Genomic DNA, 17,852 nt, shown 5'->3' on the forward strand with positions numbered 1-17,852 from the left:
AAGTACGCCGAGCAGATCTACCGCTTGCGTGAGAGCTGCTGGCCGGCAAGGTTTCGGATTGGGCCGCGTTTCAGAAGTTATCAAATCTCGATTTTTTTTGCGGGAATGCGGTTCCAACTTCTAACAATGAAGTACTAAAAGGAATCTTTTGCTCATTTGTTTTTAACTCGCTGACGTCCGGATCCCGGGCCGCAGAGCCCGAGGCAATCTGACGCTTAACGGCTCGACCTCACTTCGGCCGACTTGCTTACCCGCTTATGGTTGAAGTGTAGTAGCAGGTGGTGTAGTGCTTGAAATCAGACCTCCGATTTCTTTCGCGCGCTTCAAGATTCGGGGTACACAGGGAGAATAAAGGGAGCAAATTATTGCAAGGCCGACCCAGCTAAACGCGCTCATTGTTGCCAATCGAGTCGATAGAAACCGAAACCAAAACAAAATACTATTTTTTTTTTTTTTGGCGCACGTTTTGCGATTTGGTGCATAATGGCGCCAGGTATTGGTTGTGGCGCAGTTTCCGCAACATGGCGCAGGATGGCGCAGACAAATTCGTATGGCGCAAAATGGCGCAAATGGCGCAGCCGTTCCACCCCTGTGCCTCTACCCGCATTGATAGCACGCCGTGCCCGACGCCAAAGTATTTGGCAACGCGATCGTTGGCATTCCCCGCTTCCCCAGCATTGCTCTTCGTCGCTTCTTTCATCTGCTCACTAGCTTGCCTGGTTGTTTTCTTTTTTTTTTTTAATTTTCTTGTTGACTTTTTTTTCTACTAACGAAAAGAACATAGTGGTGTTAGAAACATGCTTTTAAAGAACAAACGTCCAAGCTGCAAGCCAATCGGCAGTGTTCATCGTGCGTATGCAGGCAACGGTGGACTTTGCAATAGTAAATGTTCTTTCATGAGCATTTTTTGCATTAAATGATGAAACTAATTCGAGTTTTGAGTTTAATGTATTTTTTGTGCAGCTACGCTAGATAAACACAAAAAAATAGGTGCTTTTTCTTTTTTTAGCTTTTTTATAAACGTTTTGTGCTTACCCATTGAGACATGGCCCACCCCATTGTTTTTATGTTTTTCAGGTGGCAGGGCGGTAGGCAATGACCGGGGATATTACGGTAGTAGTGTTCGGCACATAGCTCTGTGCCAAAGGGTGGTTCAAACCTGCTAAAAACTGATTAAACTGAAAAACCTTTTTACCCACTGGCAGTTGTAGTGGAAGAAATTTGGGAGCCTAGAAAACCCGTGAGGGCACTCTGGGGAACCCCGGGGGACACTGTGGGTCCCCCAGAGCACCCTCATGGGGAACTCAGCTTGAGAACTCCAATTAATCATTTGCATGAGCAGACGCTCCACCAGAGCACTTTCTTCAAACAGTCAACCGGCAGTGGGAGCAAAATGAACAGGAAGTTTGAATGGGTGGGAGACCTTTGGGCCATAGGCGACCTACAGAAAGCTTTGTTGCAAATTGGAGCGCAGCTTCGTGCCAATTCTGTAGAATGTGAAAGAGTGCAGTCAACACATATTTCTGCCACTAAATATGACACCAATGTAAAAGGAAAAACTAACTGCTAATAAAATGTCCAATATATAATGCTGACCATGCCTATATTTTTAAAGATGAAATGTCTTTTTATCAAAAGTAGTGCTTCTCGGTCGTCTACGCGCCCATCTTTCACAAAGAAATGTTTGACTTTTTTGGGTACGTCTGCCAGAAATCTGCCACATGCCACGTGTGTGGTGGAGCTGGCAGCACTCATGGCTCCTTTACAAAGGCATAGGATCCAAACCCCACCAAAAGAGTCCTTTCCTCTTTACATTCTTCGCTATTCTTCCAGTTAATCCTTGGAACTTATCACAGGTTCTAATTTAGAACCTTAAGCGTGTATGAAAGCAGCCCTGACGCACTGCATGAGCCAGTCTTTTGCTACAGTCCTCGACAGGGCGAGAACAGAAGGAAGTCAGATGTCCCACCTCCAGCGTGAGCTTCTGACCTTTGACAACGTTTTGGCGTTTCCGGAGTCTCGAGTGTGCACAGATACCCAAAGCACGACGAAAGGCAACGAGCACGCGTTGGAGGCCAGGCGTTCGAAAGAGATGACCTGCCATTCTAGCCTTGTCAGTGACAATAGCCCTCAATCCTGCTGTTACACAAACATTGACGCCTGCGACGCCAGTTACTGTATTTGGTTCTGTTGGCACAAGTTTTAGGCACAAAATTTTTTTCAGCTATTCGTCGTTTTGTTGCCTCTCATCTGTGACAATAATCCCTCGTCAAGACGTCTGCTACGGTTGGTTTCGCCCCCGCCACGCGCTTCGTCTCCCCGTGCCTCGACGCAACATACCGGTGCCGAGTCCATCCAGGAACGCCAGCCGGGCGCCGTGGACGTAACTGGCCGCCAGGCTCATGGCACCGCTCGAAGTGCAGCATTTGACCAGGTCTGCCCAGGCGAGCACGTCGCGAGCGGTGGCCACGCACCGGTGGCCCAGCTCGTCAATGCGGATCCAGTCCAGGAAGTCGGCCATGGCCGCGCCAAGCGTCAGAGAACCCAGCCGCACGTCTGCCCCGAGGTTGTGGTCGGCGATGGCGGCTAGGTCGGCCGAGGAGACCGTGCTGGGACACCAGATCTCCGTGAAACGGTTCCTCAGCGCTGGCGAGAGCTGCAGAGACAGGTGAATGCGAGGCGTCTTTGGTTACCCGTGGCAACTACCGAACACTCCCGGGATGCTACCTACAATTTTTGTCTGTAGCACCAGCAGAGAAAGGTTAAGTTTAAGATAAAACATTTCCTCCCAGTTGAGGGTGAAAATTGTCCTAAGTAGAGTAGTATAAGAAGTTCGTGTCGTGCATCGCCGCATTTCAATCTGTCAATGAGTCTGCCAGAACACAAAACACAATCTAAGAGTGAATAAACCTAGGCAGTTTCGCGATTTTGAACGTGCCATATTTACCGGGTCCATGGTCACTGACTACATAAAATCAAAGTAAAGAGAGGTTCTGAAACTTTCAAAACTGCTGTCTCGACGAGGTGTTTACCATGTTGAAACGTCGTCCTCTCACATTCTGTCTGCCGACAACTAAAACTAAATGTAATGCAGCTTACCCCAAGTTAAAAAAAAGTTAATGCTTGACATTTCTCTAATTAGAAAAAAAGCTGCTAGGGCAGCTTAGGTCGCCAGAGTCCGGTGTGTTATTCACGGCCCGAAGATGACGTTGCAGCGAGTTTCGTGGCTCCAGAATCTCGTACAGTGTCCAGTTCACAGCCTCCCAGAACTTCACTTAGGCTGCACTCTTGTTTAATCCATACTCCACGTTTGCCTCTTTAAGGTGACACTGAACACTTAACACCCTGGCCTCATTGACTAGGACAAAAATGTCCAAACTTTTTGTCTAAGGAACTGGATTGGGGACCTGTTGCAGTCCCGAGAGACAGAAAATAAACAAGACAAGATAAATGATGAAATACTAAATATATAATCCTAGATAAGCATTGAAATACAAAATTAAAAATGAGAGTAAAAAGAAATTAAAGGAAGATCCATTGGTGGATCTTAAAGGACACATGCAAGGGAAAAGAACATTTTTTTTTTTAAACAGCCTAGATGGGAAAAGGAAGTCATAAAACAAATTTACAACGAACAAGAAAAATTTTAGAGCTACATATTTCCGGCGCAAAACGAATTTGTAGTTGGCATCCGCAGAAAAGTGGCCGCTATTTATCACGTGACTGGCTGCTATTTATCACGTGGTGCTTTCACTCCTTTGGAAGCTTCCTATGGTCTCTAAAAGTTACTTATTCATCTTTGTTTGAAGTGCAACAAAAAAAACGAAGATTAATAAGCAACCTTTAGAGCCCTAAGGAAGCTCCTGAACGAGCGCAAGCACCATGTGATAGACCTGTGCGCCGGTCAGAAATTTACGGAGGTGGCGTTCTGGAGTGTTCCCCCCTTCCATTGGCGGCAGTGGTGGAATGTAAAACTGCGTTCAACCGTCGGCGTACCACGCTCAGCGTGCGGTGGCGGCGTGGTGTGACGCACTGCGCCGCCGCACTGCGCCGCAGCGGCGCAGTGCGGCAGCGCACAGGTCTACCACGAGACCCGCGGCGGCTCCTGCGGGCGCCAACTACAAATTCGTTTCACGCCGTAAGTATAGCTGAACATTTTTTTCTTTGTTGTAAATTTGTTTTATGACATTCTTTTTTCATCTAGGCTTGTTAAAAGAAAAGTTTTTTTCCTTTGCATGTGTCTTTTAACGAATGCGTTAGCATGACCCTTTGGAAGCGCCATGCATATCCCCTTTCGGAAAACGCTAACACTGACCCCTTCACTTTTCTGTTTTGGCTTTTTCCTTCGCTTCCTCTATTTTTCGCTGCCTCTTTTTGGCTTTATTACGGAGTCAGAGTTAGCGTTTCCCAAAGGGGGATGTGTATGGCGTTTCCCAAGTGTCATGCTAATGCATACCCTAGGAATCCACCAATGTTACTTCCTTTATTTTTTCCGGCCTTGTGGGTTTTCATTTGCCAGCGCTTAGCAACGGCATCCACTGCCTGATGCTGCTTTGACTGTTCCCTAGTTTCGGCAGGCCGTCTCCTTCGTTCACAAACCGTCTTCTTTCGCCGCCTACTTGGACCGGTGTTAGTACTTGGTTCACACTCAATTTTGTGGCACAACCCAACCCGCATGCGCTCCGCACAGCTGCAAGTTCAGACTCGCCCCAGCATCCGCGCACGCATTGGCTGCCGCCCGTGATGCCGCCTCCCTCTCGTCTTTGTCCTACAGTACTCTCCTTCTCTCTATGGGGCGCGCTTCCCTTTCTACTGTTTTGTCCACGGACGGATGCCATCAGATTTTGCTGTCATGTAGGTACTAATGCTATTGCATTAAAAACATATCTAAGGTAGATGAATACACATACTTCATTTTGAAATTCAATATTAAGCTAATTATGACTGAAAAATAATATGGAAGGGAACTCACCAAACATAAAACAAAGTGCAATGAAACTTTGGCATACTCACACAGGGCTAATGAGAATGGTAATGAAGCCAAGAATATGCAAAAGTTACGACACAGTACACTAAGCACAATATACTGAGAATGCAAAGGAATTTTCACATACGTCGTTGGATATAAAACGGGAACGAGAAAGGTGTTCATGACAATTTCCAATTATTAATATGGCGAGAAAACCCACGCTACGATAGGTCGTTTTCTCTAGTTTGAGCGGTAGGTGCGTGTCGCGGCGCCGTTTCCTTAAGTGCATTCATTTTTGCCCCAGTAGCAGCGGGCCTACTAGAAGCGGGCCGCGGGCTGCGCTTCGTGGGAAGGACCGCGGCAAGCCATGGGCCAGTCAGAAGACCTCCATGGGCCAGATGTGGCCCCTGGGCCAAGCTTCTGAGACCCCCGGTCTGGGAGGAGCCGCACACGCCCGCATCTACTCTCTCTCTCACCTCTCTCTTGCCGAAGTCTCCGCCAGGGTTCATGGTTGCCAGCAGGCGGAACTGTGGGTGAGCCACCAGCTGCCTGCCGCCTTCCTCCGGCAGCAGCAGGGTGCGCTCAGGCTCCAGCAGGCTGTTGAGGCGCTCCAGCACGGCATCTTCAGCCAGGTTGATCTCGTCCACGAGGAAGGCGTCCCCCCGGTCCATGGCTTCCACCAGGGGCCCGTCCGCCCACTCGAACAAGGGGCCCCCCGTCTGGCGCCCGGGGCGCAGGCCCCCCAGCAGGTCTCCGGCCTCAGAGTGGAGGTGGCAGCTCACCGAGCGCAGGCGCTGGCCCTGCAGCGCTGCCCAGAGCTCGCACAGCGTCGTCTTGCCACACCTGGATTGGCATAAATGCCACGAGGAAACCAGAACCTTTTTTTCTTAGCATGCTGAATCGCAGTCCAGACAGGCTGTTTTCGTGTTGACTTTAAGAAGCAAATACAGCGATGTGACATTAATGTAAACACCTCCATTCCTCACGCTCTAAAAAAAAAAACATCCTAAGTCTTTTCCAAATAAGAAGCCACTTCGGTGGCTTCGAGGCAACGAGCCAGACTACAGATCTCCAGGTGGCGAGTTTGATTCCTGGCCGAGGTGCCCGTAATCTGACGGAGGCGTGTTGCCGAGCTTTTGGATGCACGTCAAAAGATCCCCAGGCAGTAGAAACTATTCCTCGGTTCTCCACTAGAGGATGCCAGATGCCCTTCGTTGGTTTGGCACGTAAAACCCACAATATTGATTTGATTTTTACAGTGAAGCTGTTATGCGCTAGGACCTGGGAAAAAATACGTCCACGGACGTTGACAGAAAACTCCCCATTGGTCATGGCAAGTATGAATAAATAAAAATCAAAAAGAGGGGGGCAACCAGCATGAGTCAGCCTTTTCTTGGCATTATTAGATAGTGAGGTCCTAATCCCTTGTTATCATCTGTAGGCGTCGTCCTTGAGGTCGTCCTAGGCATTGTCCGAGAAGTAATCCTTGAGATCGCCTGAGAGGTTGTCCCCTAGGTGTCGTCCTCAAGGTCGTCCTAGAAGTTGTCCTCGAGGGCGTCCTAAAAGTCATCCTCAAGGTCGTCCTAGACGTCGCCCTTTAGGTGTCGTTCTCGAGGTCGTCCTAGAAGTCGTTCTTGAGGTCCCCTTGAGGTCGTCCTAGATGTTGTTCTCTAGGCGGCGTCCTAGACATCAGTCCTCTAGGCATTGTCCTTGACGTCGTAGAAATGACAGCTTCGCTGATCCTCCAAGTGAAGTGGAAGGGCTCTACAATTTTTAAACAAGACTAAAATTTTTGAGCAAACCCTGCACGCTTTTGCATCCGTGGTTTGCTTCGTGTAACTGTCGAAGCAAGCGGCAGGCATCTGTAATATACCCCACTTCAATTATGCATATGGGCGGAAATACACCGAACGAATGTATTCGCTTCTGAATGGAAAATATAGTAAGACCTGGGGTCTTATTATGATTATATACATATAATGTTTGAATAGTAAAAGAGAAATATTTGAATTGCAGTAATGCCACAACAAAAGTCGTTGGTTGGTTGCGGGAGGCCCATTTGCAGGAGAAGACAGCTATATAAAAAAAACTTTCAGCCTTTCCACTTTGGTGAAGAAGGAAGACCAGCGAAGCTGTACTATAGTGGAACAATCCCCAGGACAACTTCTTGGGCGATTTCAAGGACGACTTCTAACTAAAAGGTTAGATCACCCAATGTGCAAAAATGCGCGTTTTGAGAGGTAGCGCCACGTATGAACCGAACAAATAACAGCGGGGGCGCCGCTGCTGGCCTCTTTGCGAGGCATCAAGAACCAGTGCAGACTAAAGCCAACCAGCAACCACGGCATTCGTAGCGGAGCTGCAAATGGCGACGATGCGGAAAGCCGTCTCTCAGGAGACAAAAGTGAAGGAAGTGGACAGCGGTGGACAGCGGTGGACAGCGGTCGGAAGAAAAAAGATATTGCTGTGGACTTCAAGCTTGCACCAAACACAAAATTGACCGCATCTCCACGTGGTGAATGATGTTGATTGGGGCGAAGCTCTGGTGGTGCTTGTCTACGTAGACGCTGAGCCGCAGCATGCCGAGCCTTTCGTTCGTTGTCATCTATGTCAGAAAGAGAATGTGTGGTATGGAACGTGGTTTTATACGCATTTGAGCATTTGACCGCAGTGCCCTCTCGTCTATAAACATTAAGCCAATGCATGCAAAGTTTAACGCGATTATATATGCATTTGACCGCAGCGCCCGCCCTGTATAGACGTTGAGCGGCTACACGCAACATTTCATCCATGACATCCCCAGCTCTTGAGTTACTACCACATCTTAGAGCCCACTACTTGTCCCGCAGTCGTGGCCGAGTGGTTGAGGCGATGGACTAGAAATCCATTGGGGTCTCCCCGCACAGGTTCGAATCCTGTCTACTGCGCAAATATTTTTTTTTTCATCATTTTTTCTTTTCTTCCCTACACGAGCACGAGCATCAGCAAGATCGATGTGAGCACCGATGCCGGACGGACAAAGCTAGACCCTAAGGAGCTTCGCCCCTAATATCTACATCCCGAGTGCAAGGAAAACGATTGAAGACTGCTATGCAAACAACACCGTCCAGATTGACCAAAACAGACTTAGGCCTTGCCTCCACTTGGACGTGGAAGAGACTCTATTCTCATGGTTTAAGAACCTAAGGGCGCGAAATCTGCCAGTGTCTGGTCAGCTTCTTCAAACGAAAGTAATCGGTCTGGTGTGTCTGTTAGGGCACGATGATTTCAGCGCGAGCAGCGGTTGGTTCTAGCGTGGTGGCTCCAGGAGAAGAGGCAACAGCCCAAAATCATGCGTTTTTTCAGACAGATGGAATAATAGATCCAGCTAACGTCGTTTCTCGTGTTGCAAATTGATATCTTCATGCTCAAATCTATTTTTTTCATGTTGCTTAGTTACAGGTAAGGATTTCGTGGTCCGCGATAGCGAGTTTTTATATCTTAGTGCTGTGCACATTCTTGCACGGGCTCGATTGCCGAACGTTCGCATCAATTTTTGTGTGTACTTTATAACGAATATCGCATATAGCGAACAAATTTCTGCTCGCGATGCTAGTTCGTTATAACGAGGTCTGACTGTACCTAAAGAAGAGAGTTTACGTTTGCTTCCGATTCCACGACAATGAAACACAGGCTAGTGAAAGACGGCCTTCGAAAAAGAGCCTTCTGGCAGGCTTGCTCTGGCGATCGATGGATCGCCGAGGGCTGGTTCACACGTGTGTCTAAAGCAGAGGTAATGACTGCAACTGCTCGGAACGACACCCGAGGATACTTTGAGGAACCCAGTTTGACAAGCTATGGCTTGCCCGATACTCCATCTCATGCCCCATTCTCGCCACCTACCCGGTGTCTCCAACCAGCAGGACCGGTTCTTCGAAGCGCCACGCTCGCTCCAGCAGCGCAGCCAGACGGCGGGCATCTGCCGTCCAGACAAGGTGGGAGAACCCGGGAGGCGGAACCTCGCAGGGGACGCGAGAGAACAACCGCTCAGGGTCCACCTTGCACTTGAAGTGCTTGGCCAGCACCTCGGAAACCAGCTGCTCCTCTTGAGGGCGCCGGACACGTCCGGCAAGGAGGGCATATCCTGCGGTAAAAAGGTGCAATCTCCGTTCAGATGTGGCTCTGACCAGTAACAGGCCTCGATTCACAATCCAAAGCATTTGCGACGCGACCGAGTAATAATAGGGCATTACTCAAATTTGAGCGAAACATCAGCAAACATTCAAATACACTACCCGCATCGGCTGTTAACTCCCCCCATACTTTCCAATGTGTGGAACAGCTTTGGCGTGGCTATGTGACAAGCTCGAATCAAAGCACTAGAATCAGCAAAACATTAAAGTGTTTGAAGCTGGCAAAAACAACTAGGAGTGGAAGCCTCGAAGTGATAACCAATGTTGTGCTAAGAGACTGCTTATGAGCCAAGTTTTTTCAGCAAAACATCGGCCGACACTAATTCTTCCTTCACACTGGCGTTCGAATCGCAACCGCTAAGCAGATCCGCTTGCTTTCATCATCAAATGTGCGTAAAACAGAACTGAATCATTAAGCAACCGTGTCCGCAACTGCTTCGCGAACGCCATTCAATCGCCAGTGTGAATGAGGCCATAAGAGCCTCTCAGAAGACCCTCCTTCAAAGCCGTAGGGTATCTAGCAAAGATCTATAATGTTTAACTAGAGAATGTTGTCGGTCCTTTTACGTCTGTACACAGCCGGTGACCACATAGCTGAGCATCTGCAGAAACAAAACACTCTTAAGCAAGTGTCAGCTGCTAGGCACTCACCTTCCTCGGCCAAGTACTGGTTCCAGTCGAAGAAGCCGCCGGCAGGGGACTCGGTGCGGCGGTACCGCTCCGCCCAACGGAAGAGGTCCCGCAGGGTCATGTAGCCGTGGCGCCCCGCAAAGACGCCGGTCTCCCGCCGGCGCAGCTGCAGCTCGCACATGACGGACACCATCCTGGCGCCATACGAAGGCGGAAGCTTGCAGCGCTCCTTCAGGATCCCTGCCAGTTCCTCAGGTGGCAGCTCCTCGAAGTGCAGCTCCAGGAAGCGGTTGCGGAAGGCTCGGGAGAGCACCTGAAGGAGGACTCTGTGACACACCTCGCTACCTCTCCACTCGCCGCCCGGGTTCGGGGACTAACCTTGCGTCCTCCATAGCGCCCCGGCGGGTTTTGTGTGGCAAAGAGCATGAAGTGTGGATGCGCCCGTATCGTCTCTTGCGTTTCGGGCACGAAGAGTTCCCGGTTGTCGTCCAAGACCTGGGATGACCGACAAGGCGAATAATTTCGCTTCTCCCAAGCAATGGCTCGTACTAAAAGGTCGGCAATATTTAAGTGGCAGATAATGTAGGATCACATAGAGTGGCTTCTCAAGAGAAGACTCGGAGGCAGGATCCCTTAGAAAGAAGCAAACATTGACCAGCGGCGAGAAAGGTTCCTAGATGGGGAGCACATACCCTATTCAGGGCTTCGAGGATCTCCGAGCAGGCCAGGTTGAGTTCGTCCAAAACAATCCAGTGTCCCTTGCGCATGGCCTCCACGAGTACGCCCTCGCGAAACACCAGGCGCCCCGTTTCGGGCTCAGCACCGTAGCTACCGAGGTACTCCTGGCAGCAAAGACCACAAAACAAGCACCTCAATGTCACCAAATAGTCAGCGGAAAAAAAAACAACAAATGTGCAAATTTTCTCCTCTTTGCATTATATGTAGGGTTCAGCGTTTTCGGTTTTTATTTTTTCAAAATTCGGCGTACTTTTTTCGGTGTTTATTATAAAATTCGATTTTCGGCTTTTTTCGGTGTATATTTATTCTCAAAAAGTTTTACCGTTTTTTTTTGGTGAACATGAAAGAAACGCCATCGGACACGGAATCAGATGATCACTCAAAGTATAACGGCACATATATATATACGTGGTCTTCGCTACAACTTCCGTTAGGACACACCTCAAAATCGCGGAATTCGCGGGCATAATTTTCAGCACGCTTCTTTTTCCTTCCCATTCTGACGGCGTGACCGTCTGAGGTGAAGACCGTACAGAAACCAGTGAAATGGCAAAACAAAATCTATTGTATTTATGTTTTTAACCACAGGGAAGTTTGAGAGAGGGTGATAAGAAGGTATCAACGGCCTTCCTCGATGTCTTCTGAAGTGCATGACACCCAAACATTTTTTAGGAACAGGAACTTGACACACTAAGCCCGATCACAGAAAGGACACAGATGTCCCGCGAAGGCCAATCCAAGATCTCTTTTGTTGCATGCTGAACCTTGGGAGAGGGCAAACACGAAGACGTCACACAATGTCGAACCTTGCAAAGCCCTCTCTCCCCTTCCTCCCCCCCCACCCCCCCCCCCCCCCCCCTCGACGCGGCCCTAAGAAACTAACCTTTTTCGGTTATAACCGAATTTTAGAAAACGGATTAGACATTCTTTTATTGGTTTAAACCTAAAACGCGGAACCTACAAACTGACCTTTTTCGGTTAAAACCGAATTTCCATAAATGAATTCGGCGTACGTTTATCGGTTTTTATCGGTTTAAACCGAAAACTCCGAACCCTAATTATATGCTGCCTAGATCCTGTTTCCGAGACCAGATATCAATGGGTTCAAAATCGGTACGCATCTGCGAGGCACCGCAATAAATAAACGAGCGGTGCTAGAACGAACAAATGAAGCTGAAAACGTTTGATTGCCGCTAGTATGCAGGTTAATAAAATGAAGCGCGATAGGTAGTTTTTCACGAGCCCGAGCGCGCCGTGATGCCCAGTTTGGTGCGTGCGACAGATTTTAATGACAAAATTAGGAGTTAGCGAATACCGAATAGTAGTTATCGAATCGAATACCGAATCGAATTAAGGGGGAACACTGGTCTTGGAGCTTTTTTTCTTATTTTATGACCAAACTCAATGAAACTGCAGAAGCTTGTTCAGCTTTTTATGCTGATTTCATATATCTGGTAATTTCCTCAGTCAGTAGAATTGTCCTGAAGATAATTAAAACTTGCCTTCCTTTCTTTGAATGAATGATAGGGAAAAAACTGCTCAACAAAATGTCCTTTTTAACAGATGGCCAGAAACTATGAACTGTAAAGAATACAATGTTGGAAGTACTTTTAAGATAAACCTATTATTAGCAATTTTACAACATATTGAAGGTCAGTGCTCAATGCATGGCTAACAAGTGATAAAAGAAAAGATCAAATAAAATATTTTCTAGACTTATATTAAAATATTTGCTCTCAACATTGTATGCTTGACACATTGAGCAACACATTTCAAGAAAGGTTATATTTCTGACTGCTGTAGATGCTGAGATATCCCTCCTGCAAATTTTCAATGAGTCCAAAAATTGTGTTATGTGAAAACAATGTTTTAGAGTCAACTTTAATGCACATTCAGCCCGCATAGACATAATAAATTGATTTATAGCTTGAATATTTATCCATGAAATTAGAAGCTTGGTTGATTCAGAAGAACAACAGCCATCGCTGTTTTCAAAAGAATGCAGTTTTAGGAAGTTTTTGGCTCCAAAGACCCATGTGCCCCCAGGAAGAAAAGCCAAATATCAAATCGAATATCGAATAGTGATTTTATTTGTAGTAATTTTTGAAAGTGTACTGTGAATGAGATTATTATATGTGCAGAGTACGCGCCTGGTGCAGAATATGCATCTCGTACGGAACAAAAGTTCAAATATATAAAAATTCTGGTGGAAAAAAAAGAAAAAAGCAGCTGTTGATGGACGTTGGGCACTAAAGATCCAATTTTATGGCGCAAACAATCTATCTACCCTAAGCGTCACAAAAAAACCCAAAGTTACAACCACGCATGTCTTTTTTTTCTCGTCAAAAGCACGACCTAACACCGCGACGTCTTTTTTTTTAAATATTTATATATCTCAGAAAAGGGCATTTTGCGATATTTGGTCTCAATTTTAAGGGAGAAAAAGGGCACCCGGGATTTGATTTTATATAAATAAACAGATAGCTGTTAAATCAGAGTTAACAGGCTTAAACAATATAATCTGAAGTAAAAAAAAAAACATGTGGCTAGGTGACGCAAGTAAACCGTCCAACTGCCGCTATGCATCCATTTCTCTGTCCATCTCTCCCGTTTTAGCGAGCCTGGATTTCAAAGAGGAAGCAAGCGAAACTGAAACCACGGGAACGACTCCTTCGCAAATTGGTCGTAAGTGCACATGTGTTGTGTTATCGAAAGAAGGCGAGCAAACAGAAGAGACACGACGCAAAGATGGACGACGCCTGCCCGACCGACGCTTTCATCTTTTCGTCACCTTCTCGCATTTCGTAATTCAAACGCGACTATCGAACGGTTGGAGACCCACTCAAATCTAGGCACACTATTTTTCCGTTCCGTTTCGTTCCGAATCAGAATTTGCGGCTTGCGGTTCCAAAACGATGACTACTTGGCTGGTTTCATCGGCGTGGTTAACATGGTTTTCATTTTGTGATCTTGCAGTCGCCAATTTCTGTGGGTGTGGCAAGTGTGTTCTACATCGGCGCTTCAGTTTGAAACGAGGGTCTTTACCCGCGAAAAGAATTAGGCACGGCTCGGAATTCTGGCCTCCCAACAATTCCTCTCTGGAAGCAGTGCAAACCGGATGTTTCGGTTGTGATTCAAGGTTAGATTGCATCACGATCGTGAGTAAATCTGCTTGCTAAAAAGTTTGTGGCATTCGTTACTTCTCTTTTTTCGAACCTGCGCGTTGGATTTTTGTGGAATGGTGGGACCAAGAGGTGTTTCTCGCATGGTCTGTCTAACATCACGGCGCTAACATCGGGAGAAAAAACGGCTCTTTCGTCCACTCTGCGCCAACCGGGCGTCTTTGGCCGAATATATTGAATATCCGAGCGACCAAATAGTAGGAATTTTATTCGCGAATCGAATTATTCGGAAACTTTCTATTCAATTCGAATTCGTATATTTGAGTATTCCCACACCCCTAGATAAAATTCTACCCCGCCCTTGTATGACCCTTAGAGAGGAAAGACTCGTGTCCTGCTAGTATGTCTCGGCCTCTACGGCAGACCTTCAGGGTTCTTGTCAGACGCAGAAATAGAAAGGCCCTAGAGACCGATACGTGTTCAAAACTTACCTCCAGGTCAGTGTGCTCGTGGTTGTTGAGGCGCATGCAGACGTGTCCCGTGCGGGCGGCCAGCCAGCGCACCAGGCTGGTCTTTCCAGCCGACGTCTCGCCCTGCAGCAGTACGGGGTGGCGCCCACAGGCTGCCGCCCTCGCGAGGTCCCGCAGGTTCCGTCGCACGGTGGTCGTGAGCACGTAGCCCTCGGGGGAGACTGGGTCCAGGGGCCCCAGGGCGACCCAGTAGCCCTCCAGCTGCACCGAGGGGCGGTCCAAGGGTGCCGCGGGGCTTCGGGGGACCTTCTGGCCGATCAGGCGCTTGCGGATCAGCGACTCCACGGCCGGGTGGGATCCGCGGTCGAGGGCCGTCAGGAAGCTGAGGCAGAACCCCTGGCGGCACAAGAACGACGCTTTGTTTCGAAGAACCGTCACTCTTTCTTCATTCGGCGCGAATATGCTTTGTACCTCGCCAGGAATCGATGCTCGGACCTCTAGCTCTGTAATCCGACGATCTACGACTGTGCCAGAGAAAAAACTCGGATGTCGTTAAAAGCTGCGACATACTAGTGTTGCCGCAGCAACAACCAATGTGGTCGTATGTGTCACACGCAACCATAGGGATAACCGACGCTTTCTCGTAGGAAGTGACGGTACAAGTCTCGGTACGTAAACGATGGACCTTTTTCAAGTAGCGAATGCCATCCGGGGAGTTGTCTACGAACTGCAAATGAGCTGCAGCCCAACGTGCCCCCGACCATCGGAACACATTGGCATCGTGCTTTTGCAGTGGTTTGCATGGCTCTTTATGCCCCATACTATCGATACTGAAAATATACAAAATATGTTAAAAGATAGGTGCTGAATATGTTGGTCATGCTGGACGGTGCCCTCCGAAAATAACGACAGTGGGGAAGCAAGTCCAGGGGAGAGGGTGTATACATGCGCAGAGGCTTACTGAAAAAAGATTACTTACACCGAGACTTACTGACCTGAAAACAATGCTATGCATGATGGCTTTGCCAGGGACACCCCTAAACACACTTAGCTACAACAAGCCGTCCGTGGTTGTCCTGTCCTTCCAGAAAGAGCACTCCAAAACGTTGCACAGTTTGGAAGAACAAGTTCACTGCATCCTGCATGCGGCGTATTTGTAAGCGCACCTGCTATGTCGGCGATGAGAGGACGGAAAAACCACGGACTGCTTGTTGTAGCTAAGTGCGATCAGACTTGTACTATGGCCAAAGTACCGCCTGTTCCTTTTTAGTGGCTCCAGTTCAAACAAAAGCCCACCTGGTACAGAGAGTGGGCCCAGCTGCCGCAGGGGTCACCGGCGGCGTAGCGCAGCGCCCTGCAGAGGGTGCGCAGGCTGTAGTGGGGCCGACGTCCCGTGCCGTCCGCTAGGGACTCCTGGGCCGCCCGGCGCAGGTCTAGGTAGAGCTCCACGGTGGGACGGGTGGGGCCCCCTCCCAGGTAGGCGTCCGCCACGAGCTCCAGGTCGCATGCGTCCAGGGGCTCTTCAAGGTACACCTCCGTGAAGCTGGAAGAGGCCGCACCGCGTTAGCAGGCACCTTAAAACTTCCATCACTAGGTTCAGGGCGACGACAGCATCCGCTCTGCGATTGGATTCCAGCTGAATGTCCTTTTTGTTTATCATGTTTTAGAATGCAATGTACTAAGATGTCCAGTGTATCAGTTAAAAGACAGCTGGTAAGCAAGTTGAAGATGGGCACAATGACACACATAAGATGAGGGTATCTTGTCATTTTCTTCTGCCCTTACAGTTTTTTTTAATTTCTATAATGTCTCAGACAGTTTCATTCTTTCACTTTCAATTGTGACTAAGGTTGCATGTTCACTTCACTTATCGACAATCAACAGATTCTATTTAGAGCTTCAATTAAAGACGATAGCTGCACACCGCCATTGCAGGGTACAGCATACACTGTGCACCAATGTGTTTTTAGACGCCTCTTTTTAATATATATTGCCGCGCACGCAGCTGGCCAAGTAGGCAGCATGCCCATGGCCTAACGGTTATCGCGCTTGCCCTCCACGTAGAAGGCCAGAATTCGATTCCTAGCCGCGGCTACACATCTTTGTTCACCCTTTAATGTGATGTTCTGGTAAATTTGAGAATCCTGGTGCTTGTTCGAGGTTCGAATGTTCTACGCATCGAACTTTCTGTGCCGATTATTCCAGAAACCCACGCGTGTACATAAGGGGCTTCGCGTAGCGAGCCAGAGTCAGTTTTCACCCCAGCGTTCGACTCTGCTGTCGCGCCGACTTCGACGCCCCCGACGCTCTGCTTTCTTCTGTTCCCTTTTTATTTTGGGGCACAAGTTCGCCCCATTAAACGTTTCAGTTTCCTTAATTATTCTTTGTTTCACCTTGTCATTCGTGACAATATTACAAAATGAGTTAGGAAATTGCACTTGCTCATACAGCATTTATCATATAGCAGTGAGCTTACCGGCTGCGGATTCCTGCAGGCAGGTCCTTCTTGCCCACATCCGTAGCCGGATTCATGCAAGCAAACAGTCGAAAATTTGGGTGTCTTGGTACGGGCTCCTGGTCCCTGCAAGGACAGTGTTCGAGGCACTGGATGATAAATTTGTTCAATAACTCCGAAACAAATGCAAAAGCAGAACACAAAAGTGAGGATGCGCAGGACCGCAGAAAAAATCAGGGCAGAATATCAACTATGTTTTGTTTAGGTCCTCATCTCAATCCAAAAGGTACATGTAGAAAGTTCTTTGTGCTGGCTTGATATGTCTGCCAATAGAATTGCTGAAACAACTATTTGTGAAAAATAAAATTAGAGACAACCAGCAGGGAAGCAAAACAGCAAGCAAAAACAGCCAATGCCACCTTCTCTGAATCCATGGATTCACGTCGCAGGCTACACTGAGATAGACAGGTAAGTATTTGAGTCCCCTTGTCAGTTGCTTTGACAATACACCGCTAGACCCACTATAAAATAACCTTCTACTGATTTGCAGAAAAGTTGTATATTTGATGAGAAACGTGAGCTTCGGTCATTTGGCATTGTTATACTAAGAGTGCTAGTTTATTTTAGAAAATATAAAAAGAAACCAGACGGAGAATTGTTCACTCTAATGACGGGTGAACAATAAACACCGAAGACCAAATGACCACCTCAGGATTCGGGTTGCCTGAATGCTCACTAAAACGCGGAGCAATCGAAGCTTGCTGAAGAGCAACAGAATGTTCTCTTCTCACAATGCCATTTAGTAGGCAGAAACGAGGCACTCACCCCCTCTCGAAGAGGACGGGGGAGCTTCCGTCCAAGACTGGGGCCAGGCTCTCCAGGGCCTCCCCCTCGGCCAGGTTGATCTCGTCCAGCAGCACCCAGGTGCCCGTCTCCAGAGCGCGCACGAGGGCGCCCTGAGAAACATTAAGAGTCCCAGCATCATGATTCGGAGTCGGCCACTTTCAGATGCTAAGGTCACCAGACTAAAAGACAATTAATCAACCACTGTTTACGTGGAAGTCGACCTACACTTGCCTAACGTCGCCACAGCTGACCTATAAAATGCTCACTTGGAAATTGCCTATCAACGAACATGGATTCTCAGAGACCAAGCGGTTCTTGAAGCACCTTTCAGGGTTACCCGAGACCAATTGCTCGATCCATGAGGGAAGTTGTTCGGTTTAGATTTTGCACCCCAAACAAGTTGTTAGCCCTATTCTCACTGTTCATTCTCAACTCCTTCGCATGCTCGCA

The 17,852-nt window shown here is 48.1% G+C and overlaps 1 protein-coding gene across 1 annotated transcript in view; it reads right to left on the bottom strand.

The window, feature by feature from the left end:
- The window catches only part of LOC8031001 (midasin), a 122,024-nt gene that overhangs the window by 87,966 nt on the left and 16,206 nt on the right, over positions 1 to 17,852 (bottom strand). Inside the window, exons 13-22 of the mRNA XM_040222376.3 lie at positions 17,382 to 17,512; positions 16,578 to 16,682; positions 15,398 to 15,644; positions 14,123 to 14,497; positions 10,464 to 10,613; positions 10,150 to 10,266; positions 9,793 to 10,084; positions 8,852 to 9,092; positions 5,446 to 5,812; positions 2,341 to 2,656 (exon numbers count right to left, since the gene is read on the bottom strand). Of these exons, the coding sequence (XP_040078310.2) occupies positions 2,341 to 2,656; positions 5,446 to 5,812; positions 8,852 to 9,092; positions 9,793 to 10,084; positions 10,150 to 10,266; positions 10,464 to 10,613; positions 14,123 to 14,497; positions 15,398 to 15,644; positions 16,578 to 16,682; positions 17,382 to 17,512 (2,341 nt within the window). The remainder of the gene's footprint in view (positions 1 to 2,340; positions 2,657 to 5,445; positions 5,813 to 8,851; positions 9,093 to 9,792; positions 10,085 to 10,149; positions 10,267 to 10,463; positions 10,614 to 14,122; positions 14,498 to 15,397; positions 15,645 to 16,577; positions 16,683 to 17,381; positions 17,513 to 17,852) is intronic.

The sequence above is a fragment of the Ixodes scapularis genome, unplaced genomic scaffold (assembly GCF_016920785.2).
Source record: "Ixodes scapularis isolate PalLabHiFi unplaced genomic scaffold, ASM1692078v2 PGA_scaffold2__306_contigs__length_199485367, whole genome shotgun sequence".
NCBI classification, from domain to species: domain Eukaryota; kingdom Metazoa; phylum Arthropoda; class Arachnida; order Ixodida; family Ixodidae; genus Ixodes; species Ixodes scapularis.